We start from the raw sequence: 25,932 nt of genomic DNA on the forward strand, positions 1-25,932 counted from the left end.
ATTTTAGGTAGAATGATAATAAGCTTTCACTTTTGTATAGGAATTGTATGAGATTTATTGCATTTTCTGTTTCGTTTAGCTTACAATTTTTACAATTAGATTTTTCTATCTGATAGGAGGATAAGTTATAAGTTGTAATTTATAGACTTCTATTGCACTATTTTATGTGTGTTAAAGTAAGCTGAAAATATGACAATTCTTATTCTTTTACATTTCTTCATTTTAAAGAAATGCGCGCTTTTAAGACCATACCAGTGGTGTTATCTGACGCAGAATGGCGAAACTAACTGAACAGGGAATTACTCTTTGCCATCGACCGTTTTGTGTCGTGCAGTTTCTTAAATCACCGTCCTAAATCGTAGAGTGCGCAACAAAACAATGACTAAAATAAGATTTAAAGTTACGTCGGTATTTCAGAACATATACCTCGTCAGTAGATATATAAATCAAAGTTTTGAGAATTTTTGCTTCCCCTATAACTTTATTTCGCCCCAAAGAAGCCTACTTTACTCGATTCTGTACCACATTTTCAGTCTATTAAATTACTTCACAATAACATGATATGCTCTTTTCCTATTGTTCAAATTAAATAAGTAAAACATTTTGTTAAAAAATATACACTGGTTATAAAAATTTCTTGATTACCCTTTAATCAAAGCGTGGAAGAGGAGCTTTTCAACCTCGCGAAGTCCAGTATAATAAAAGAGAAACACAAAAATAAGAGAGGTTGATTATGATTGCTATTTTAATTACTTGTTAATGGGATTAACATGATCGGAATTAATGATTACACGATGTACGTTTAAGATAAGGAAAAGATTTTATTTAAAGCAGACAGGTCTTTCTTCCCGTAGAACTTGTTTTCTACTCAGACATTACGTGATGTTACTGTAAGTGCTTCTTTACTCGAAAAGTACGTGCATACGTATTCAAAGAGGACTGACCTTTCGTACCCCTTCATGTATCTGAAGATGAAGTAACTGTACGTGATTTTTATTTGTAACATGTTCACAATGAATCTCCTGTACCTATTATTCTTGAATGTCCCATGTACTTACTTACACGTAACTGTCTAAAAGACGGAATTTTTCTTCGTAAGCACTACGTTTCACGTAGCTCGGTTCTTTATTTTTTTCTTAAATATGAAACAGAAAACTGTAAATAGCTCCTCATTTCAGAAATATAGTTTATAGAATATTACAAAATCAATTTCTCAAATAAAAAATAATATTATCACAATAGGTGAAGTTGATCGATAATTGCATGATAATTGCATGAATGTCTACAGTCTATTATAGTAATAAGCTTAAAAGTGTAGTTACAGCTGATCGTTTACAAAACGAGTAATTAGGTCTTCGTCAGGACTAACTGTGACGTTGATATTGAATAACAGTATTACATCAGTTGACTCAGTCCGAGTGTCATGTTGTTCAATATATCATTTGAGTCTGATGAAGCTGGCTGCAATATTGGCAAAACGCCAACAAATATCGTTGCGCGTGCTTGTCCTCGGAAAGCTCGGATTAAGTGACAGCAACAGCTACGAAAAATTTGTCCCTTAATACGTAAATGTACGATCTCAAATCAAAGTTATATTCGTCTAATATAAAGAACTTTTCTAATCTTCAAAGTTGAATAAAACAAAACTTTCGAAGAAAAGAAATTTCATTTTACATTTCGATCTTGCTTTTGCACGATATATCATCCCTTATCGTTTACATCGCGATTTTCAATACACTTCGTGGATGTAATTCGTATAAGTATCTTTTATAGAGGGTTTAAGAACTGTAAGCATGTTTTCATGGAAATCTAAGTACTGAAACGATGCTTCGTATGATAATTTTACGATGATGAAGTTTTTCTTTCAGTCACTCGTAAAACGCAGTCGTGCAATGATGTATTTCTTTGAGTGACTCGCGGAAATTGGACAACTCTCATTGGACGTCGAGTCATTAAATACCAATGACATATTTATTCATTTCGAATAGCAATCGTACATGTACCCGTGTCAGGGATCCTCCTTTCTATTATCCGATTTTTTGTGATAATCCAGCGACAACGACGTGATCCTGGCAATCATGAAATCCAACTCGTAGACCTTGGTAACTCTTATATGGAATGCCAAGCAGAAGAAAGTATCTGAGAAATTCAGTGATATTCATCTAGAGAAGAAACTCGTTCCCGTGGGCGGAATATGAATGAGATGTCAAGAATGACCTAAAGAAAAAGATCTTTAAAGTCTTTCTTTACCCCCGTCTAGGATTTCATTGAAACGGAATTGAATGAATTCAATGCCCACGCTGTTTCTCCAAATGTTCCATTACGCAACTTATATACACGAATTATACGCATCTACATGAATTATGAAAGTGTTACCCTTTTTATTCCCTATCTGCCTGTCAATAATGTCAATCAGATCAGAATTTCCAATGAATTAGATACGATGCTGGGTAAAATATTATAGCATTTCTGTGACATAGTGGTGAAGAATAAAAGAAAAAAGTATGTTAAATCCACTAAAACAAATAATGATGAATTCATATTAATATGGGGTGCGAATCGGTCCTCTTCAAAGCGCACAGATTCTGATGAACCATTTTGTATACCTGAACATAATTAGTGCCATTTCGGATGTACTTGCAGTATACTTAGATCTCCTCCTTCATTACGATCCTTTGATGTCACAGTCTCATTTCATCTCGAATACCAATTAGCCGTACCTACAGTGGCTTCAAGCATAATTCCTTCCTGATATTCCCTATTTATCCAGTTTCCTGAGCTTTTGTGGCCGCCGTGCAGTGAAAAAAAAGAAAAAAAAAAAATGAAAGATGAGCGTTACCAAAAAGAGCTCCGTTGGTACACCAGAAGGAGTAGCAGGTCGAATGAAAAAAACCACGCTGGACATCCTTTCTTCCAATGCATAAGCGTGCCTTCGTACAGGTATTAACCTCCCTCTCTTTTCCCTCAGCCTCTTTGTCCAACGCGTGTATGCTCTGGCTATAGTCATCGGATTCTCTTTTAGGGACCGTGCTAAGACTGCCAGATTAAAGTATATAACCGGTTCGCAGCTGCAGCCAGACTGGAGACTGGGCATCGGCCGGCAACCAACAACCACACACCATGGCACATCTCCAGGCATACACTATGGCGCCAGGGGCGGACTCACCTCGCTAGCTGCACATCGAACGTGTGCATTTCGAAAGTTTAATCCCATCAACCTTACCGATCGATCGATTCGATCTTGCGGTGTATGTGCGATCAGTCGCGATAAAATGCGGTTCAGGATAGAATCAAGTCCAACCTGTGCTTACAAATATAAGTCACTTCACAGTTCAATAATTGTAATTAACTTGGAAGTTGAAACAATGTATGTGCAACAAAATTTCTATTGGTTGTGGAAAGAACAGGTTCAGAAAGGTGAAAGTTCACAAAGATATTGGTACCTTCTTAATTAATGATTTGTAATTCTGATACCAGCTGCATAAGGTGTTGGAGATGTAACCTTCCCTTAATTAAAAGGAAGTAAATTTCATTTAGAAAAGGAAGAAATGTTCTGGATTAATCTTCTGGTAGATTTTTCTTGAGTTTCTCTTGCACCTAAAGGAAATAGTGGGAGGCTCCACCCCTTCCTTAATCAAGAGAAGCTTATTTTGCACCCCAATGTACAAAGAGGAATATAACTACATACACACCACGATAAAAAATATTTTAACAAATACTACAGTAATTTATTTAATGAATACAATATCACTTATACCAAATATTATAAAAATTATTTTATGATCAATATAAAAATTAAAATTTTGATTGAATAGCATCAGTTGAAATAAAGCAGTGAAGCAAATAACAAATGAAATATAAAATTTTATTAAGTTGCACTCAAGGAAGAGACTTGGAGAAGAAATGAAAAGGAAGCACCATATTCAAAACGGTAGCTAATTAGTCTTCTCTTTCGGCCAAATGTTAACTGATCGACTGCCTGCGGCCACCAAAGGGTACTAGAATCGTAACGAAAGTGAAGAGTAAAAAAAGAAATGAATGAAGGAATAAGAGAATCGTCGAAGGACTTCCGAAGAGAGGTCGCCAGCCGAACTTTACGAACGAGCTCGTTGCAAAGCTGGTCGCGATAAACGTGTACAACGTTGTAAGCGATGAAGGACACGAGAATGCACGGTGGTTATCGTCGACACATTAGCATGCTCGCTTACGGAGATAATCGTGCGTGCTGCTTCTCGGCTCGTTATGTTTAATGGTCGACGTGGACAGAACGAGCTTGACCCATGATGATGGAATGAAAAGCAAAGCCCGATGAAACGTTGTATCGACATGTGAGAACCGATCGAATTATCGTTCCTTTTTTCTTGTACTATAATCGTTGAATGTTGCAAAGATCTTTGGTGACCAGCATCATAATTTCAGTACAGGTAATTGAATAAATGAAAGAGGGGAAAAAATGAAAGAAAGTTCTAAGTGACATTAACGTCGTATTATTTATGCACGATACCAAAGATTATCTTGTAATTTAACATATCGAACTCGGTGGGGTCTTTGATGACCGATATTATGATTTTAATAATTGAATATCTGAAAGAAAATTCTGAGTGACGTTAATCCTTGGGAAGCGAATCCTTTAAATTATGGTCATTTCAATCCATAATTGAAGCATCATTATATGTAGTATAATTTGAGGAACTAAGATAGCCATCCTTCAGTAATTTTCAGAAACACTACTATAAGGAACTTATTATTTAAAACTTATTATTTTTTATTAGTATCAGTACAAAGTTAAAGAACTAAAGATAATTGATAATTGATAAATTTTCCACTGCATATTCAATTTTCCTTCATCTTCATTATTTTCTTTTCAAACAAAACTTGCTAGACTCGCGATACGTGATCATTCATTTAGTTAGCAGATTCATTTTTATAACTTCATAACATACAGCACCCTGAAAGAAATATGAAGCGAGAAAATATTCAAAGTATGTATGTTTGAAACGAAATGGTATCTGTGGACAGCTGAAGGAAAGTAGGGTGATTCAGATAAAATCGCAGTCTTCACCAAGTTTACTGAAAATGACAACAGCTGTATTTCCATTCTCGAAACTGTCTTCTTCTAAATTATTCCTGAATTTTCGTTTGCAAAATTCAATTTGTTTGTGAAGCACAGAACAGAGCAGACATTAATGAATCTGAGTGATATTAGACTAAGTTTGCAATAAATTTAATAAATGAAGATGTTGTTAGGACAGGTTTTAATAAAGGATTAAATTTATTTCAAACTTATCCTTCGTCACTTGAATTCATCCTAATATCACTTGAAAAATAGGACATGTTTGTCTACAATTGAAGAATCTTTTATTTCTCAGAGAATGAATGGCACAAAATCATCGTGTTGCTTTAATTTCTATGAAGCTTCAACCTGAATTATATTAAATTTCTCGTCGAACAGAGTATTATATATTTTTGTTCCCTGAATAAAACAATCTATTGCGATTTCTAGTATTCAGGAAGCCCTCGATCCGAGCATGAGGCGAGGCACAAACGAAAGGAACTACGTTAAGGTATCGAGCAGCCGTGTGAGAGAGTAGTTGAAAGAGGTGAGGAGGTAGTGTCGCCCAGGTGCCCGACCGGCCTTTGCCGAACTCACCTCCACCTCCTCTCCTCGTCCATTCTCTCTGCAGGACACACTCCTCCGGCTGTTTCTTGTTCACTAGCTTCGTTCGTTGGCTCAGTCCTCGCGAGCCTCTTCCTAACCTCTCGACGGCTCCTCGTCCTTTCCTCTTATCCGTACCATTGGCCATTAGCGATTGCCGTCCACCGTATCATCAGGCCCCGCAGTAATGGGACCTCTTACGCTCCTCCGGGCCCAGTCGTTCGTCGCGCGTCCTCCGTGCCTTCCCCGCGTTCAACTCCTACCTCCGTGGGCCACCTTCTTCGCTCCTTTTCGCTCGTTCGCCACGTGATTTAGCGGGTTACGTCTAACCGTTCTCGACCTTCCGTCTGTCGGATCTACGTTCTTGATAACCTGGACACCACCGAGAGAGAGAGTTCACCGATCCGACCAGTCCGTTCGGCTCGTGCCTGTTCGGTAGCCAACCAACGTTCAGCCGAACTTCCAACGGATTCATTGCGTCCGATCTTGTGGCGCAAGTTTTTCTTACCTGACGGTTTGTTAGTGACTCGACAATGCTCCGTGAGTGATCCGCTAGCGAGCTGCGAGCTTCTTACGTAGCAGTTGGTGTCGGCTTGATGGAGACTGTCATTCGAACGAGTTTCTTCTCACCCTAGTGTATACCGATTTTGTCCCTCGCTAATCGTCACACCGCTATCTAGATCGTGTAATACATTTTCATCCGTCTCCTCCGAAGTGTTTCAATTTTAATTGATAACCGAACGAACGAAATACACAGGTTTCATGTGCATAAATGGTGTATTCTGAAGTGTTTCAATTTGTGTTGATAAGTGAATTAACCGAACCACCCGTGAACGTGTTATTAAAAAAAGGAAATTTGACGTGTTAGCCTTGCGTGTTTCTTAGTCAATCAATCACGCGTCACTTTATTCATATTAGCACGAAAGTATGTTGAACTTTAATTTGCATAAGTAATGGAAGCACGTTGGAATATCTTTTATCCTATACTGTTAACGTACGATAGTTTTCAACAATTTCTTTGACGTTTGCTAATTGATCGATGAGTGTATTTTTGGGGATGGAAAATTCAACTAGCATCGATCAAACGGTATCAGAAGTACTGTTAATGAAAATTTCTGAAATTATGCCGTTCGTTAAATGCATCGATCTTTTGATGCGGCAGAAATCCGATAATTAGAAATTAACGTCATCTTCTGGTTGATGCACGCCTGTTCGTACAGGTGACATTCCATTTGCACGTGTACCGATGATTTAACGACGGTTGACCTAGAAATGTGATAGCCCTGGACGACTGAACGTAATGATGAACACTCGACCTTGAGAATTTAACAGTTTCACCTCTTCGAAAGTGTTGTCTTCATATCTCGTTTCACTTCAAGGTGTAATTTCTAGAAATTTCAATATATTCCCAAAAAATGTCGTTCAGTGGTATTTTATATTTAAATATGAAATAGTTATTTAAACTGAAACTTTCAGAAAATTAGACGAGTTAAAATTAATGTTCATATTTTTTTATTTCGAATAATATTTTATTCAAGGCTGATATTTTCTTGTTACTATTTCAGTTATGGAAACGAAACTAGTTTAAGCTGCTAGATACAGTGGGATGGAAGTAAACAATTCTTTTCTTCTATACACCTCGGCATACCTAATGCTGTTGTCGAAACGGATTTGTGATGGTGTACTTAACCTCAGTCAGTGTGTTGTATACTGCCGCGGAGTAAAGACGTATCGCGTGCCACTCGTTATATTTACATTCCATTTCTTAACAAGTCAAATTACCCGCAGAATTATTAATTATCGATTATAGTCATAGTAACAGTAATTAAGAACCAATAGTTCTTCTTAATTTAACATCATTTGTTATTAATTTTGAAATAATAATAAACAGTGTAGTAACATGAATATTACAGGTTATGTCCTATAACAATTTGTCGTGACAGTCATTTTTACGGAAAATTAATATTGATAAAGCGTGATTGATTGATAAATTACTTTTAATAATATCAGTTTCGCGTATTTATTAGAAATTGTGGTAATTTTGAGTGCTTTCGTACGTTTCGTTTAAACCTAATATCGGTGGGGCGAATGAAGCGTCTGTTAAAAGTATCCTGCACAAAAAGGATATTCAGTGAAACAGTGCGGGTAATTTAAAATATTGTTAGAAATAGTGTTAAAAGCTAAAAGTTCGATGAAGTGATATAATGACGTGCTACGTGTAAGGAAAAAGCCGTCGAGCGTGCATTCTCTTTGCGATTAACGTGGCCAACGTTTTTGTGAAACATACCGGAAACAGTGACGACCAGATGGGAAGTGATGTCTACCTATTATGGCAGAACCGTTCTCGAAGAGATTCGTCACAGCTGAGGTAAGATTGCTTTAAGTTAATTGCATGCTTTTCTTTTACAATTCGATCTCAATCACACTTTGATTGTTCTTCAGCTATTATATGGTCTGTCTTAAAAGTAACGAGATTGACTTGTTTTTAAATAAGCGTCCGCCATCTTGTTTCCAATTTATGTCGAAACATGTATGTTGACCATTCAACGTTTTAGCCCTTGATGAATAATTTTAAATTAACCAATGATTGGTATGCAAAATTTAAATTACGCGATAAATATTTAAATCAACTATGATGTTTCTGGATTTTTACTTAATATTAACTCTCGAACGGCGGGCCATGGGGAGAGCCCCAATTTTAATTCAATTTTTTATTTCAAGTTATTTTCATTTTCTAAATTTTATACTGTTCTTTTGAAAATAATAAATTTAATTTTAGATTGATATCCTTCTATACGTTTTGTAAGTTTGGCTCCTTTGTTCGAGGGTTAAAAAACTAATCGTTATATCCTCCTATTAGTAATAATGGCGGTTCTGCTTAAAACGATTTAGGATGTATTAAAATTCAATACCAATCTAACGTCGCCGATGAACGTTTTAATGTTAATAGCGTCGGGCAGCAATTTTTGCTCGTCATTCATAATTGAAAGGAATCGGTTCGGCTTCCCTGGTCGGCTATACTGGTTAGGAAATATCACGAATCTGGCATTGACGTATACGAAGCTTTTAGTTGCTTACGGTTGTACGTTCGAGGCCTTTTAAGTGCCGGTCCCACCGAGTATGTAATTTTCATGTACGATTCCCTTCCTCCACCTTCTGCCTCCGTCCTTTCTTCTTCTTCCAAATGGTCCGAGCGAAACGATCGAATATATGCACACGCGAGCGCATGCTTGCGCATTTACGCTTAAGTTCACACATTTATACGTGAACCATGTGTGAGTACAGCCCCGCAAATTCAATGGGTCGGTACAGTAAGGGTATTTGTTTCAGATCCTTTACGTTTTCCGCTGTTCGGTAACGAAAAGGGAATAAATTTCGGGATTTACGTAATTGCTAAGTTTGCTGCTTCCTACTTCATCGTCTTCTTTTTAACTCTTTGCCCCTCTTTCTTTTCAAATTTACCTGGTCAAATTGCCTACAATTTGAAAGGAGTTGCCGAGGTAGGGGGAGAAGGGAATATTTTGATCCAAGGAATTTTTCTCTGGCATGGGTTTATATATTTAGCCTCTGTATGTTAAAGATATTGGTATCATTTCGGCAGAGAGAGACACAAGCAAAATATTGTGCTATCACTATTGTAAAGAAACTCGAAAATTTTCTGATCCGATTAGACATAGATAAAAATAAACAAATACTTTCAAATAAATTTATTTTCATTCAATATAATTATCTGAATATGTAATTAATTAATTAATAATTAGTCCTCCAATGATTGGAATAATAATAATAATAACAACAATAATTAAATGCAAAATACTATCAAGAAGGCATTCGTCACCGATGTCCTAGAATATATTGTTTTTTGTCCCACTTTGCCGAAATAATACCAAGATATCAGTTTCTAAATAATCATTCATTTGTGTAATAAATTACTCCATGCAACTATTATATATTCACTGTATTTCTTGAAAATATTAATCTGCTACATTTCATCTTGATTTCTATGTTACTCAACATTTCTTTATTTCGCGTTTTACTCATTAGCGTAATGTGCCTTGCTTTCGGTATTTCGCGAAAAGGAAGTGAAGAAGGAGATACGTATATTTAATTGCTTCTTGCATGCAACGCATTTGCATGCAAGCTGTAGTTATATTTCAGTAGTCTCATCGATGGTAAAAGCGATTTGAATTAACCGCTACGTGCAACCGGTAGTTGCGACCCTTTTTATTAACATCCGATTTCCGGTATACTTTCAGCGCATCAATTTATAATTGATTAATTATCAATCGTGAATAATGACAATACATATAATAAGCATTAGACAATTGAAATGAAAAATTATCATAGCATTTGAAATATTAAAATCTACAAACATTTGGAGTAATGTTTAGAAGCATAAATTAGTGTAAAAACGTGCTCAATATTTTTTCAATTTTTCAAGCAGCGTGAAATACTTTGGAGGGTGCATAAAAACGAACGAATAGGTTGTTACAGGGTATATCTTTCCTTGCGTACATTTTTACCGAAATTATTTTCATCGTTATTTTACTTTCGCCCCGATAATTTATTTGTCAAGTTTAATTAATGCGCCGTCCATAAATTTTCCTTGTAATTGCACGAATGCAAATCCGCGTTCACCGGCGCGGCGGTACGGTCGGTCACGAATTCACGCGAAAATTTTTACAAAATCAGGCATATTTCATTGGATCGGTGTGCGTGTGTGGCTGCACGCACCGGTGACCAGCCGATTCAGTCTTTTTTCGGGACATAAAAATTCTTACCGCCGCAACTTCTTTGCCTTGGTTCTCGACTTTAAGGAACGCGTAAACGGTAAATCTTGTTGCATCGCCGCAGCGGGGAATGTAATTGATTTCACCGTACGCAAGTATACTAAATGAGAATAGATGTTCGACGATGCACGTTACAACTATCGCGCGATTTGATCTTTCGAAAGTTTCAAGGGAACTCCATCTATTCTTCTGGTTTTTCATTTTCCTTTCGCCGCGATGCTTCCCCACGGAACGATTTGACCTAGCTGCATAAATTTCTATCCTGTTACGTCTTCCTTACGTGCATCTAACAATAAGAGAACTTTTAACAATGGAAATTTCAGCAATTGTAATTATCAATTAATTATGAAATTATAATTAGCGATGTCGATTTGTAATTAGTGGATAATAATAATATACAGAAAGCTTAAATTTTTTTATAATTTCATCTCTTCGGATTTAAAAGAAAAGTCAATTTTTTCAATGTTATAGTTTTCAACATCATTTATCTTCCTTCTTCTTATACCCAACAGGGGATGTTAGATATGAAAAATCTAGAAAAGCGAAGCTATGTTGAACAGTTTTATTGCTTCTTTGGCTGTGGCTACCTCTTTGATATTCGTATCATATATCAAGACTTTTCATATCATGCATCTTGGATGATGTATAAGCAAATAGAATGTTATATCATCATTTTTATCTTCAACCTTCTTCGAACTCAGAGCATAAAGGAACCTATGATTCTATAAGAAAGAAGAGTTGGTTTTTAGTAACATAATCTAGAAAAATTTTATCATCGTTTGAACCATTGTTGCGTATATATCTCATTCAGAGGTATTCTCTATTATTCCAACAATTCGGGACATGCGGAAAGCACATTGTCCTCGTATACAATGTCCAAGTAATTTAACACTCCTCGATGAGCATCATTCTGAATAAAGGCTGATATCGAACCATTCAACTATTTCAGTTACGCAAATGTTCCTCTTTTTCCATGTTATTCTCTTCTATTGTTTAGCAGGAGGCAATATATGCTTTTCATTTTATCTCATTCTGCTTCGAATAGTATATTGGAATTGAAACGTTGCTATATATGTTCATACACAAAACAATTTTTGTTGAGCAAATAGCTCTCTATGTGCAAGGTAGAATGTCATTGGAATTTTATTTTTTATGTGGATTGTTATTTTTATTAGAGACGTGCGGATATTCGAAAATTCGAGCCTTAGGTCGGATGGAGTCGGGTCGGGTGAAAATCGTGTTGAGTCGGATAGGACCCCAAAAGTTCGTCTATTACATTTTATTCGGGTACCCGTAATTTCAGAACCCGAATTTGACTTGGAACTCGAACTTGCTTCGGGACCCGAATTCGACTCGAAACTCGAAACTCAATTCGGAAGCCGCCACAACACTTAGGGGATGATTTTTTAGACCCACCTCAAATTTTTTAATTTGAAAGTGCTCTCACATGCTATCGTCGATAATTAGATATAATTGAGTTTCGGATTTCAAGTTAATAGTCTTCTCCCAAAATTGCGAGTTATGTGTTAGACAAACTTTCCAGTCCCTGCCCGAATTTTTATAAATTTCAAATTCAGAAAAAAGTTATTTGTACCCTCTTTTTTTATTATTATAAATATGTAGTCAGTGTATTACTGAAACTTTAATGAAAACATTCCCGTGTGTCTTTGCGTTGAAAATAAAAGAATAATTTTCGCAAGACGGGCAAGTGCAATTAAGATTCTGAAAATGAAGATTACCCGATTTATGATGTCACGGATGAAATATTACCATTTCTTTTTACTTACTCATTGTTACACTTTGTTGGCGTGTAGTTAATACAGGTACATCCATCTTACCGCACTTTGCGGTTTCTTATACTGTTTCTTATGACTTATGCGCGCACACATTAGAGATCGATCAAGTTTCTGTGTACCGGGTGGCGTAAAAATCATCTGTTAACACGTTTTACTAACCATTCTGCTAACCATCTTTCCTTTAAACTGGAAATTAATTTGTAAAATATAAACTTTGAGTTCTCTATTTTATCTAATTTGAAGCAGTTTTAGTATTATCATTTCCTGGTTTTACTATTTGTAGCTGCAGTTTCGTTTCAAGGAATAATTTCAGAAGCAATATATTCTCTTTTAAAACCGGAAATAATTTGATATCATGATTACTTTTTAACGCAGAAATTATTTCCTATGAAGAATCTTGTAGATTAGATTCATTATCGATAAGCAAAGTATTATCTTTATTCCATAATGCTTCACCGTTGCGATTATATCCATTTGTGAAGATTGCAGTTAAATACGTTTTCTTCCTTCACTTATACATTGATTGTGAGTATTGACTATGAAATAATTCAGTATTATTTTCAAATAATTTTGAGTGATTTACTTTGAATAATTTACAAATATTAAAATTATTAAATGAATTCAAATGAAATAAATATAAAGTTCCATGTATGGTAGTGCTCATAAAGTAGAAAATAAAACTTTATTGTTTATTATTATATGCTCTGCTAGAAAAAATGATATTTTATCATGAAAGATAAGCAAGGTATTTTATCAAAAATTATATGATAGGTGTTTGACGAGCTAGAAGAAGGCGATGGTATTCATTTTATATAAGAAAAATGTTAAGAAATTGTAGTTGAGCTTAGAATTTATGATCTATTTCACTATTTTATTAATGCTATATTATTACTGATTCCGTAGCAGCAGCTATTTCCTAGAAAATTATAGTCGAGTGTAATTGAAGAGGATACGCTTCTCACTTAAAAATGAGATATTTCTCGAGGCTTTTCTTATTGATGAAAGATCTCTTCTTATATATATATAATACATAAACGATGTTTTTAATATACAACACGGTTCTTATAAAAATTGACAAATATTAACACAAGTAACTAATTTTAAATTTACCTTTTACTAAATAATCTTCAGCATCATTAAACCGACATTAATCCCACCAACTCGAAGATTTTCGTTATACGACCTACACTACGTTTAATTTAATTAAACCAATTTGAAGATTTTCGGTATTGAATATAGCCCTTTAATTTCTCTTTAATTTAATCGCTTCATTAAAATTCCCATCCTGCGAGCGTATCGACCAAGCCGAAGGATAAAAGTAGCCATCGAATCGCGATCAAAGCCGGTGGATGTCTTCGATTCGAAAAATCGAGCAAATGAAAGAAAAAAAAGGAAAGAAGAAACGGACCGAGGGAAACCAGATCCATCGGTCCCCATTCAGAAAGTTTCCTATTCCAATGCTATTGGAGGCCGGTGACGAAGCGTCCTCTGGGGTAGGAGTAAAAGGGCCCAAGCGTTCAGGAAAATAGGATGATTGAAGCGGTGGTGGGAGTGCACGGGAGCTCCGGACAGGGACGACCTTGCTGGTTATGCGTGTGTGCAGAATGTGTGTCCCAACACACACGAAGAGAATCTCGAGGCAGCGAGATGTGGGCCCGTCGACTGTCCCCATAGTACTCCGCAGAGGCGGCCCTGCGCAAGAGCACACCATCGGCCAGACTTGCCCGCCAGTGTCTTATTACCCACGTTGCGGCACTTACTGCACGCGTGCACTATCAAACGCGTGCGATGCAGACGCACCGCTGACTCGTGGTGCACATTTTTTCCGCGATGCACGCGCCGAGTTTCGCGATGGGTGAACGGTCGAAGGACGTCCATCGGCCAAAGTGGATCCAGACCACCTTCTCCGCTGGCAAGGCAATCTCTTCGCTTCGATGACGATCGACGATGATGTTCGAACGTTTACCATGAAACCGACGGTCCGATGCGTCGTTCGTACCGTAAGCATATTTGTCAGACATCGAAGGATATGGATGAATTATTGTCAGATATCCGTGTCAGAGGGAACAGTGAACGATTCCTTAGTCGAGTGTTAAACAAATACACACAGTCATGGATTTATTAAAAGAGTACGCCTGATGAAAGGGATCGTTATGCAAATTGTATTGCAACAACGACCTATGCGTATCGGGATTTCTAGAGAAGGCGATTAACTGACGTTCGTGCACGCTTAATGAAAGGCTTCGATGATCTTGATTAATGGTGCTGTGAATTAAGTGTGTGGAACTTGATCGACGAGGCATTCCTTTATTCGTTTAACCGATGAAATGTATTATTATGTACCGCGCGTTGTGCAGTTGACATTTGGGACTGTTTTGCCGGACCCAACGGCACGCTCACGGGGTTTCTTGATAAGCGGATAATTAAAGCTTGTTGATTGACGGTTAATGAAGTAATTACTTGAGACAAAAGCGGTGCTGTAATTTTTCTGGAAAAAAGAGTTCAAGAAGAATGTAAAGAATACTGATACGTGAAGAAATTGAAGGATTGTTTAGTATTTTTTAATTTGAAAAATATTTTTGCATTGCAATTATTATACTAAATTACAGAATTAAATTATTGACCTCCAAGATTATAAATTATTTTAAAAATAAGATTTCAAACGATATAAAAGTTATATGGATATAACATTAAGTGAGTGATAGAAGTGAATAGTAAATGTGACAAATAACTGAAACCCAGACATAATGCACTGAATGAAATTACACATCTCAAAGGTAGCTAAACACGTTCACTAAGATCTCTCTACAGACAAGCTTCTGAAATGTCACGTTACATGCATCGTAATTTCCTAGGAAAATGTTTACTCGATGGGATGCATATACATTATTGACATATGACTCACATTTATCCTAATGTTCATGCTTCTATATATTCAAAAGCGATTCAGCTGCTAATAAGCTGTACAATAATACTAAAACGTTTCAGAGTCAATATAATGATGATTTATTAACATGTACCATCATATATTCAAATGATATAGCTGTCATTAATAACTAATGAATAGTAGGAAACAAGTAAAAAATATTAAGTTTCAGGAATATCTAATTATACAAGCTTAAATAAAAGTTATTAATTTCTTCAACTTGATGCGCAACATCCCTAATCATTAAAACATACTATTGGAATTAATTAATGATACAGCTGCTTGAAAGTTAATTTTATCAACCGCGATCGTTTTAACCTTTATTAATTAATATATGTCTCCTCGAAGACAAGGTAATATCGGACGATTGAAAACTCGTTGGGGAACTCCTTGAGTAAGGTAACGATAATTAATGATATATCGTGAAAGAAATTTCGATGGCCGTTACATTGAATCACATCTAATTTCGGGTGAAATAATTGAAATTGCATCACCGTGAGAAATTTCAACTAAATACTATTGTACGGCTGTTATTAATACTACGCGAGGATTGTGTTCAAATTGAACGATGCAGGTAATTAAAGCGCATGCCGTAATCCAATGAAACGCGTACAGCGCACATATATAATTAGATAAATGATAATTAATTAAACCGGGTCCAAGTGTTCGTGATTAAACGAGTGTCGATTAATTAAAACGGACCTCGTGAATATTTGCGTGCCAAAGATTTACCTTTCGCATTAAAAATCATCGCTCATCCGGTCACGGATTATTCTCGTATAAACCGGCGATCACGTGCGATAATAACCGATGCTCTGTTCATAATCGTTTTATTCATCAATGATTTTAATTAAGTATCAATTATAAGGTACCACGGGAAAAGGAAGTTGTTTCAAATATCTGTATCTTTTTTTATGTACTATGTATATAAGTGCAAACACTTCATTCATTTACTGCCGCTATGAAAATGAACATTTTAAAACCCTAATTATTTATAATAAGGATAGTTAAATTTCTAATTTCAAGCTATCAATTTGCTATTTTACATTATTATTATAATTAGAGCTTCGAGGTGCTTTACTATTAATGTTAATGTATAACCCTGGAATGGCGGACCATGGAGAGAACCCCAAGTTTAATTTAATTTTGTATTTGGGTCTCGGTTAACCCAGACTCCTCTGTTTAAGGATTAATAACTGATGTTATTATTTTACGAAAGAGCCATAATAAAGAAGAAAATTTTATAACTTCTTCGTTTTTATGCTTTCTTCTTATTTCTTTAAATTTTGCTCTACCGACGATCGAAAATTAAGTGTCGCGACCATATCAATGCATCCGTGAATCCCTTATTGCACAATGCATCGGGGCCAGCTTAAATGCTGTTCACGTTTTACACAACGTTCCGGCCATCCTGCGTCGAGATTCTTCGTCACGACTCCCAGGACGGGCAACACGAAAATGTCAACGGTTGCAACGTGACCGAGTTCGGTAAACACGACGAAATACGGCCGGTAGGCCACGTTCCGGGGATGCAATTTCACCTGTGATAACGTAACGAACGCACCGATGTAAAGCCGTGATCCGAAGGAAACGTTCGCGCCTTTTGCTCCGTTACAACACCTACCTCGAATAATCTGGATCGTGTCGGTTCACTTTCAGACGTGATTCATTTACCGCTTCAACGCCGACACCGGTGTCCTTCAACCCTTTTTCTTTCTCACAAAAACCAACACTGAAGAAAATTATAATAACGCATTTCTTCATTTGAAAAAATATCATTTCCTTTAGAATTATATTATTTTATTTCATATTCAATTTTGAACTCTTAAGGCAATAGAAATTCATTTTCTACTAATTATTAATCAATTATTAATTCTAAAGTACTTAGTTATAATTGCAGCAAACTCTTCGTTACATGATTTTTTTTAAAATTTTGACAGGAAATACAGCTTTAAGGAATAAAATATTTTTCTGGTTTAGAAATTTATTTAAAGAAGAAATAACCATGTATGGTAATTAATTAATTAAAGGCAGGTCAGGATTTTGATATATAAAATATCGGGAACGGGTTTGTTGCAGTTGCTTCGGCAAGAAAGCTACTTGGCTGTACGTTCAAGTCCACTTGCAAAACGCTTCAACGCGTTCCTCGAAACTAGTTTTCGTGGTCAGCAGGATTAATGAGACGAAAGTGATCGCGTAGGTCGGCTCGCGCGGTTGAGCTGGCGTTGAACAGAGCACTTTGGGTACGCGTTTAGACGAAAGTGACAGTGATTAGTGATCACGTTGCATACCTTCGCCGATCCCTCGGAAATGGGACTCTTATTATTTCGTAAAATTGTACGAAATCGTTGTGCAAAAGTGACCGGTGAAAGTGACCCGTCTCGCGCTGGCTCCGGCGATCTACGGTTCGTTGATTTTATCGCAACGCCACGGGAAAGGAGAAACAACATCTGTCTCCAAGTAAATTGCTCTTCGTTAAATCAATCGGTGCCTTTCTAATCCTATTTTTTTTTTTCTACGATATCCTGTGCTGATTAGTGCGAAGTTACAACCAAACACGGCTTAAGGTACGCGTTTACGTTGGATATTTATTAGCCGAGTTAATGAGAATTTACCTTTTGCAAATTACGTAAACCTCTCGACTATCTACGATGGTGAATCGATGAAAAAGTTCTGTGATATTGAAAATGTTTCGATGTGATAAATAATTTAATTATTTTACCCGATTTCATCGGTGAAGTGTTAACGGTGGTTCGCAACGATGAAACACAGGAAACGGGATGATTGCTATCGTTCGTTGTATTCTCAACAGAGGATCGATCGCTGGCGAACAAGACGGCGAACAATTAGTGAAATATGCAATTAAGAGAACAAATACGAGGGAATAATTAAAATAACCACGGGTGGAAAGGAAGAGGCAGTGGCCGGGGACATAATCATCAAAATGCCAGAGGCCGTTCTGAAAATATTCAACGGTGTACAGGTACGTTCTCACGCGTTTCTGTTTGCTAAAAAAGAAATTATGTTTCTTCGGATTTTGGCAAACAGAAAATAAGGAAATTAATTTTATCAGAATTAACGTTAATTAATTTGAATGAAAAATTGATTTTACATTTTTGTCATTTACCTGATAAACTGTGTAACGAAAAAGGGAGATCGGGGAATTTGTATGAATTATTGGGTAAATATGTAGGGTGCTGTTAAGGGAGCATTAAACGACGAGTATAAATTGTAGTCGAAATTGAGGTCTCTTGATTTATGGCTATCGAATGTTAGGTCCCCTTATGGTTTCTCAAACTCTACTCCTGAATCAAATGATTTACGAATTTTTATCAGATTTTAGTATTTGTATTTATGATATTTTTAAATAAATTGTCTTTGAAAAAAATCAATTTTATAATTTGCAATAATAAAACAAAATTCTTTTGTAATTTAGACAATACCTTCGTAAATTTACATTAAATTTGTCATAGTTGTTCAATGTCATTAAACACAAAAAAATGCATACCATATGAACAATTGGATTAATAGAAGTGTGGCTTGACATAATGAAATATAATAATGCCGTATGCCCTAAGAAAAGCAGGGAGCATGCATATTTTATAAGGTGCGACATATATCATGAAAGTGTCATAACTCATATATCGCTCTCTATATCTCATACACAATCGCTCACGAATATCTTCGTACACTTTATAATACACTTTTCGTACATGTTTCGTATAATAAACACATTTATTCATCGATGACATATAATATGCAGTGGCTCATTTGCAATCTCAAAAACTTTGTATAATATTTATTGTTTAGTAGCAGGTTGCAATTTTTAGTTGAAATTTTATGAACCGAAAGTTGCTATTAAATGCTATTTAGCGATTCTAGTTTATCTAGTAAGTAAGTAGTTTATAAATTTTTAATGGATAACAAATTTTAAAGCATGGAAAGGGTTATGCATAGTAATATTATTTTTAGTGGACAACCCCATATTTTGCATAATCTCAATTTGTTCTCAGTTGAGTACACTCGCGATCAAATCAGGCTTCCCCTGATGTTATGGGTTCTCACCCTTCCCCATAGGCGTTCCCGTGGAAAATGACAACGTAGCGATGGATCGTTTTCCACTCCTCGCGTATAAACGTTTACGCGAGAAAATTTGAATTAATATTTTTTTATTGTTCACATTTCTCAGTTATATATTAAATTTTATAATACTTAATAATTAAAAATTAAATTTTGTTTTTCTAAATTACTTTTAATAATAATATTGTCAAAATTAGAATTTTTAGAATTCTGCTTCCTCTGTATCGCCATTTTCCCAGTGAATGTCTGATTTGATCGCGAATGTACAATAGGAATTCCAAATATATTACACTGTCAGGAGAATTCTCACGTGCAACTGTTTTCTAATGAGCAGTCTTGCATACAATTCCGATAATTGAGAAGTCGTTAATCTTCACTAACAATTCCATTTCTATTCATTACATCGTATATGGGAATCTCTTTAGCTTCCGTATTTATTATAAATGGTCTTTAAACAATCATGTACCAACCCTTCTAATACCATTTGCTAATTTAAAAATGAATATTCCTTTCCTCTGAGAATACCACACCAGAGGAAAGTAATATCACATTGATTACCATATGCTTCGTGTCCTGTTTACTACCATCTTTTATTATCTTTAATAAAACACGCGGTGAAATTACACTGTGACAAATTATTTAATGAAATGGGACAGTCACGCGAGAACTGTCAACTATTACAGGGTCTTACGATAGGAATTCACCTACTTCCGACACGAATTGTGCGAGAGGAAATATTAAACAAGCAATTCAAATTAACCCTTTCACTAAAATAGCTTCTACTAAAAACTGTATTCATATATAATTCAATATTAGAATACAAATTAAATAATGTTCTTCCCAAAATTTTATTTACCTACAATGTAAAATCTTTTAGAATGGGTATGTTTGTTTCTAATTATCAGATTAAAATTTCCATTCTATATTTAAAGTAATAAAATCTTGTTAGTTTTAGATTTACATTATTCCCGTTTCAAATTACCCCGTAAAATTGCATGCATGCATGCACCTCTATTCAAATGTCGAAATTGCTTATTAAACGTGTTGACACGTGATGCTGCTCTGTTGCTGTTCTTCTTTATGTTACTCTGTTGCTACGGGTTCTTTTCAAGTCATAAATTCTTGTCGGTTGTGTTACGGAAGAGAATGGAGGGGAAAAAAGGGGAAGAAAAGAATGCATTCGTTCTGGGTCCTACCGATGGACTTATTAGTAAGCCTTCCTAACAAACCTCTGCCTTGGGCTACGTTTTTATGTGATATTAAAGTCATGGCTTCTGCTGTCACGACACTGTTATCTTTTACATTTGATGCTCTGCAAACAAGAAAATGTAATTTAAACAAGAGTTTTTATTATAAATTAAGGATGTGAATAATTTTTTATTTAGCTGCAAATTTGCAAATATATACAGCGAGAGAAATTCTTATGCATAATTTATTAATTCGATAATAACTATGCGGAATAATTCTCACAATGCTAATGGTGCAGTTCCAAGATAAGATCGCTCAGAACCGATGTAGCAGATAAGAAACCTGGCATTTATCAGCCTGTAGCCTCATTACGTCACAAAGCGGTGTGGTTGATGTTTGCCATACCTGTAAAAGAAATTAAATTTGAATTTCGTGATCAAACTGACGGCTCAATTGATCCGTTTTACGTCTTGTAACGCGTTTCATAGGAACACGCTCGATCTATCATACGAACGGAAATTCGCTGTAACTGGAAAAAGTTAGCTGCAGTTTTAGCAAACACTGACGCTGTTGATGGAAAACTATGCGATAATAACAGTGATAAATCGGCCTTGTTACACGTATCTATAATTGCCCCGGTTATTACAGGATTTACGGGAATTAGTTGCCTTATTTACGAGAGCTATTTTTCACTAACTTCCATAGCAACACTTCGAAATCGTCCATTTATTTTACGCAATAATCTAAAGAATTTAGTATAATTAATTTGTTATAATTTAATAAATAACGATGGTTTTCAAAATATAGACATTTTAACATAATTGATGAGCACTTTTGGCATAAAAAATATTATTTGCTGCAAACATCATTATTTCGAAATTTTATGTTAATTTCAATTAAATTTCCTTGATTGAAAGTTTAATATTATTCACAGTACTCGTGTCCATAAATCTCTGAACGGGAAAAACTCATTATAAAATGCATCCAGTGGCGGATCAATAATCTTCCAATATGTATTTAGAACGAAATTATTGAAAAATATCAAACGTATCAAAGATTCGCATCGAGGAAGCACATGTAATTTGTATTTCAATCATGATTTCCATGTCTGAAAATCTTTTCTCCGACCGGTATTTCGATTCAAATACTCATGCCACAAAATAATCCCCGCTTTAATCCCTCCGGATGATTCTCATTATTGTTTCATCGAACTTCTCTTCGGAAGGATCTCCTCTCGGAATCACAGGGATTTTCCAGAAATATTATACCTCTCTCCACATGACGGAAACGACCTATGAAAATTCCCTCCAATATCGGAAATTTCAGACACAAATAATAATAACAAAAATAATACCTGTTTTTCCTATAAATATACCTGCTGAAATGTACTGAAATATATTTAAATATATCTTTTACAGCTTCAGTTAGGTAACGTCTATTTTCTACTTCGCTGCATTTAAAGTAAATATTATATTTTAGAAATATGAATCAATATATCACCCAATAAACTTTAAAGAAAATACAATATATCAATAATTTTAAAACGAAGATAATTATGCAGATGGCTCTAATAATTTTGTCACGCCCTGTATGTTGCCGACTAAATGATTAATATGGGCACTGTTCATAATGCTTGGCTATTATACGGTATTATAAATAATGACCAACCAAATTGCTTCAATCATTATTCACAATGGTCGAGTATCATAACGAGTAACTTATTACATAGTCACTTTGTCCATAATATGCATATAATAGTTCTAAATGTTGATTATAAAAAATTTTACTATTTGCCATAATTTTAGTATTCTGTAAATCATTTCAATTGAAAATTTTATAGGAAACATTTGAAAAATATTTCACGAAGACCCTATCGTCCTAGAATGTCGAAGTACGGTAATCTACTTCTTCTTTGTAAGGATAATGAAATAGTAGTAAAACAATATATATGTAGTTTATGATCATTTAAGAATCATAAGGAAGTAGTAGAAGTTAAGTAATTCTCGAGATTTATGCAATTAAACCCACAAACTCTCCTTTTGTATATTAGTGTTGCTGTAGATGATCATATGTCAGACTCTTAATTGCATTAACTTCATTATTTATTGTATCTCCGGAATTCACCCTCATAGTTTCTTCTATTTATTGTCGTTATAAGGACCGCTATTTTTATCGGCCATATAACCATCCCACGATGTGTTTAACCAGAGAAGAGGGACGTCCTTTCGGAGGACACTAATTTCGCCTGTTGAACCTCTTATTGAACGTGGAAAAATATTCGATATCATTTGGTGAAAGATATTTCGGAGGATATCGAAATTAAAATGGTGTAATGAATTGTCAGTGAATTTTTGGTTTATTCTAAATTACATTTTATCCTTTTGCTTTTTTAATCTTCGCCTTTATTTCCATTTCTCGTGTTATTAGCATATTTATTGTTACAAAAATGAGGAAAAAAATGTTGCAAATTTCATATTCAGAAGTAAACTGTAGATGTTTATGCAAATATATGCTCTTCTAAAATATTTCCTTTCTTAAGGTGATTTAAAGTTTCATTATAATTTACATATTTTACACATCTTGAATAATTTATTTTGTTTTTTTCTATACACACCTTGGACAATTTACATATTTTTTGCACACTCTGGTATGCAATAAAAGCAATAAATATGCACAGTTTGAATATCAATTATTTTATCAGCTAATTCATTAGACATTGCAAATATATAATAATTTTAATTTGAACAAGAAGGAACTATTTACTGTACACAACAGAAAAGTGTTTGTTTACGATTTAAATAGAAGGTATCAATTGTTTTCTTAAAGAAAGCAATCATCTTGGTCAAGAAAAGAAAAAACGACATCCCCAACTTTGCTTGCAAGGACACGGATGATCGCAGGCGAAATCGACGATGGGAAGTAAATGGTAGATTTACGAAGGGAGATCGGTTCACTGATGCGAAAAAAGGAAATTAAATTTTTGTTATAGGTTGGACAGTGGTTCCTTTTTATTGTCCTTCACCCCGTAAGCTTGTCGTTTTATAGTTTTCGCTTTGATGGTAGGATACCTCTTCCATTGTTGTCTCTTCTTTGTAGTATCTTTTATTGACATATAAATATAATAATTAATTCTTTACTACCTCGCAACCGTATATTACCATTGCTCGCTGAATAATATTCTCGGATTAATTTAATATTAAATAAAATTCAAATATTCCGTTTTCATAATATTTTTACCATTAATTTTAGTCTTCTTCAGGTTTCTCTTTATTATTTCATTTGACCCAATTATCAAAATCCCCCTGTGTAACCTTTCAAAGAAGTCGTAATTATAGAATTGTAGAGATAATTAACCAAACAATATACTGCTAGTGAAAATTGTTGTTTTAAACTGAAATTATTTCTGCCTTGTTAACTGCGTTACCTATTTCCGTTTACACTGAAACTACTTTGCACTACTACTACTACATGATCGAAACACACCGGTTCTGGAAACTCGGTAATTAGATCATCTTAGAGAGTCAACTATTTTACTGCAACATTGTAGTTTCCAGCGAATTTGCGACTCGGCAACGAACAATTGACCGACGTGTATCGCCGTGGAGAAACTGGTCCAACAATTCGGACACCCATTGACTACCTTCTATCCAGAAAATCGAGTGCCGTATAATTTTGTAACCCGCCTTGGCCCTCGAGCCTCGGTGTTACGCTAGTTCCACGCTGCATCTCCCATTCTACTTTTCCACGAAGTGCAATTGCTCGAAACTATGCAACGGTGTAGAGCTGATAATTGAACTTCACTCGGGTTGCGATAATTTCATGTAGAATTCTGACTTAAGTTTCGCCTGTATTACGAAGTAAATAGCTTTACCTTGCGAACCAAATACATTGTTAGTTAATTAATTAATTTGAACACTTTAGTCCCACAGTGCAAATGAACACGTGCGTAGAAACACATTAAAGCTCTCATCGCTAAGAATAGAAAGAGCTATTTTCAAATTTAATTTCTAAATTTTCTACTAAATACTCTATTATATCATATAATAGAACAAAATGTTATTACTCTTCATTATAATAATAGAGTATTATTTAATCGTATATAATCATATTGCTTCATGCTTAACATAAACTATTCAATTATAATATTTAATGAATAGGATAGAACAAAGGAATCGATAATTAGGTGCAAAATTAATACGATGCACTTTTATGCACTTGCATAATTATCAATGATAATAATTCCATAATTCAACCTAATGTATATAAATATTTTCAAAATCAATATTATTTGTGTTACAGTACATGGGTTCGTTTCCTGTGGCAATTCCCGACATTGCCAGTCGAGCTGAGTACGTACGCTCCCAGTTGGAGACCCTCAGAGTGAGTACTCTTTCAGACAAATCATTTTGCCTTAAAAACGATGATTTAAAAAAAAAAGCGTAAACAAAACCTATTTTCTACATAGAATTTATTTCTTTCACGGCGATGATAGAAAATACAGTACTGGACACTGTAGGCTTCTCTAAAGAAATTAGTAACGTAGGAAAATCGTATTAATTCTATTCTACTGAAATACACTACCGTCAAAAAGTTTGGAAACAAACAGATTTAAATAAATAATTCAATTGTATTGCATAACATAAAATATATACTTTACCTATATAGTAATAGAAGAGAACAGTATTAGAATTAAGCAAAAGAATACAATGTAGAATCACTTATCCCAACTTTTTAATTATTTTTTAAAACGATTCAAATGTTTCCAAACTTCTTGGCGGTAGTTTATACGTATTTATCGGGGTATTCAAAGGGTTTTAGAACGTTTCTTCGGCTAATTAGCCCGAACTTATAAGGTTCGTAATCGCTTTGCAAGGGAATCAAACAGCAGATTTGCTGTTCGAAATGAACTTGGTTCGGTGGGGTTTATTATTGTAAACTGCGTTATTACTGTAAACCTAGTAACGACTAGAAAGCCTGAAGGGATCAGCAGAATTTCGGTCGAGAGTTTCATCAGAGTTGAATATTTGTCTGCGAGGAAGAGCAACTCGTGCCAGAGTTGTCGGGTCCTGATCTTTTGCGCGCGTGTGTACGCATGTGTCTGCGAGGCGTGTTCGTGCCGGTGAAACGGGAATTATGAACCTGAATTTTATGAAGGCATTAAAGAATATCTCGTAGCACTTTTCGTCGTGGTGGTATTCCATTAGACCCTGATGGACAGATTTCCATGAATACACACCGCGGTTGCTTCCCGTGTTACCGGCCCTCCCACCTACCCTTTCTCTCTCTCTCTCTTTCCTTTTCATCCGAAAGGAAAGCTCAAGATATCAGCAACGTCCGTATAAGCTTTCCGATGCAACCTATTCAAACGTTGTTTCACGAGACATTTCTATGTGTTACATAGAACGTGTCAGGACAGGAAATGCAACAGCGAACAGAAGATAGTTTCTTGTGTACAGATGAATCGAAAACGTAGAATAACATTGTTCTCGTCCGAAG

General features: G+C 35.3%; 1 protein-coding gene across 7 annotated transcripts in view; it reads left to right on the forward strand.

Annotated features, from left to right (window-relative positions):
- The first annotated feature begins 5,535 nt into the window (after positions 1-5,535).
- Positions 5,536-25,932, forward strand: part of LOC117601655 (EGFR adapter protein) — a 180,934-nt gene continuing 160,537 nt past the window's right edge. The window contains exons 1-3 of one of the 7 annotated variants that reach the window (XM_034318704.2): positions 5,536-6,581; positions 7,222-8,024; positions 24,736-24,816. In XM_034318704.2, coding sequence (XP_034174595.1) covers positions 7,963-8,024; positions 24,736-24,816 — 143 coding nt within the window. In that variant the 5' untranslated portion in view covers positions 5,536-6,581; positions 7,222-7,962. Of the gene's footprint in view, positions 6,582-7,134; positions 8,025-13,983; positions 15,020-17,131; positions 18,152-24,735; positions 24,817-25,932 lie in introns of those variants that run through there. The other 6 variants (XM_034318707.2, XM_034318710.2, XM_034318708.2 and 3 more) reach the window with 6 other exon arrangements.

The sequence above is a fragment of the Osmia lignaria genome, chromosome 6 (assembly GCF_051020975.1).
Source record: "Osmia lignaria lignaria isolate PbOS001 chromosome 6, iyOsmLign1, whole genome shotgun sequence".
Lineage (NCBI taxonomy): Eukaryota > Metazoa > Arthropoda > Insecta > Hymenoptera > Megachilidae > Osmia > Osmia lignaria.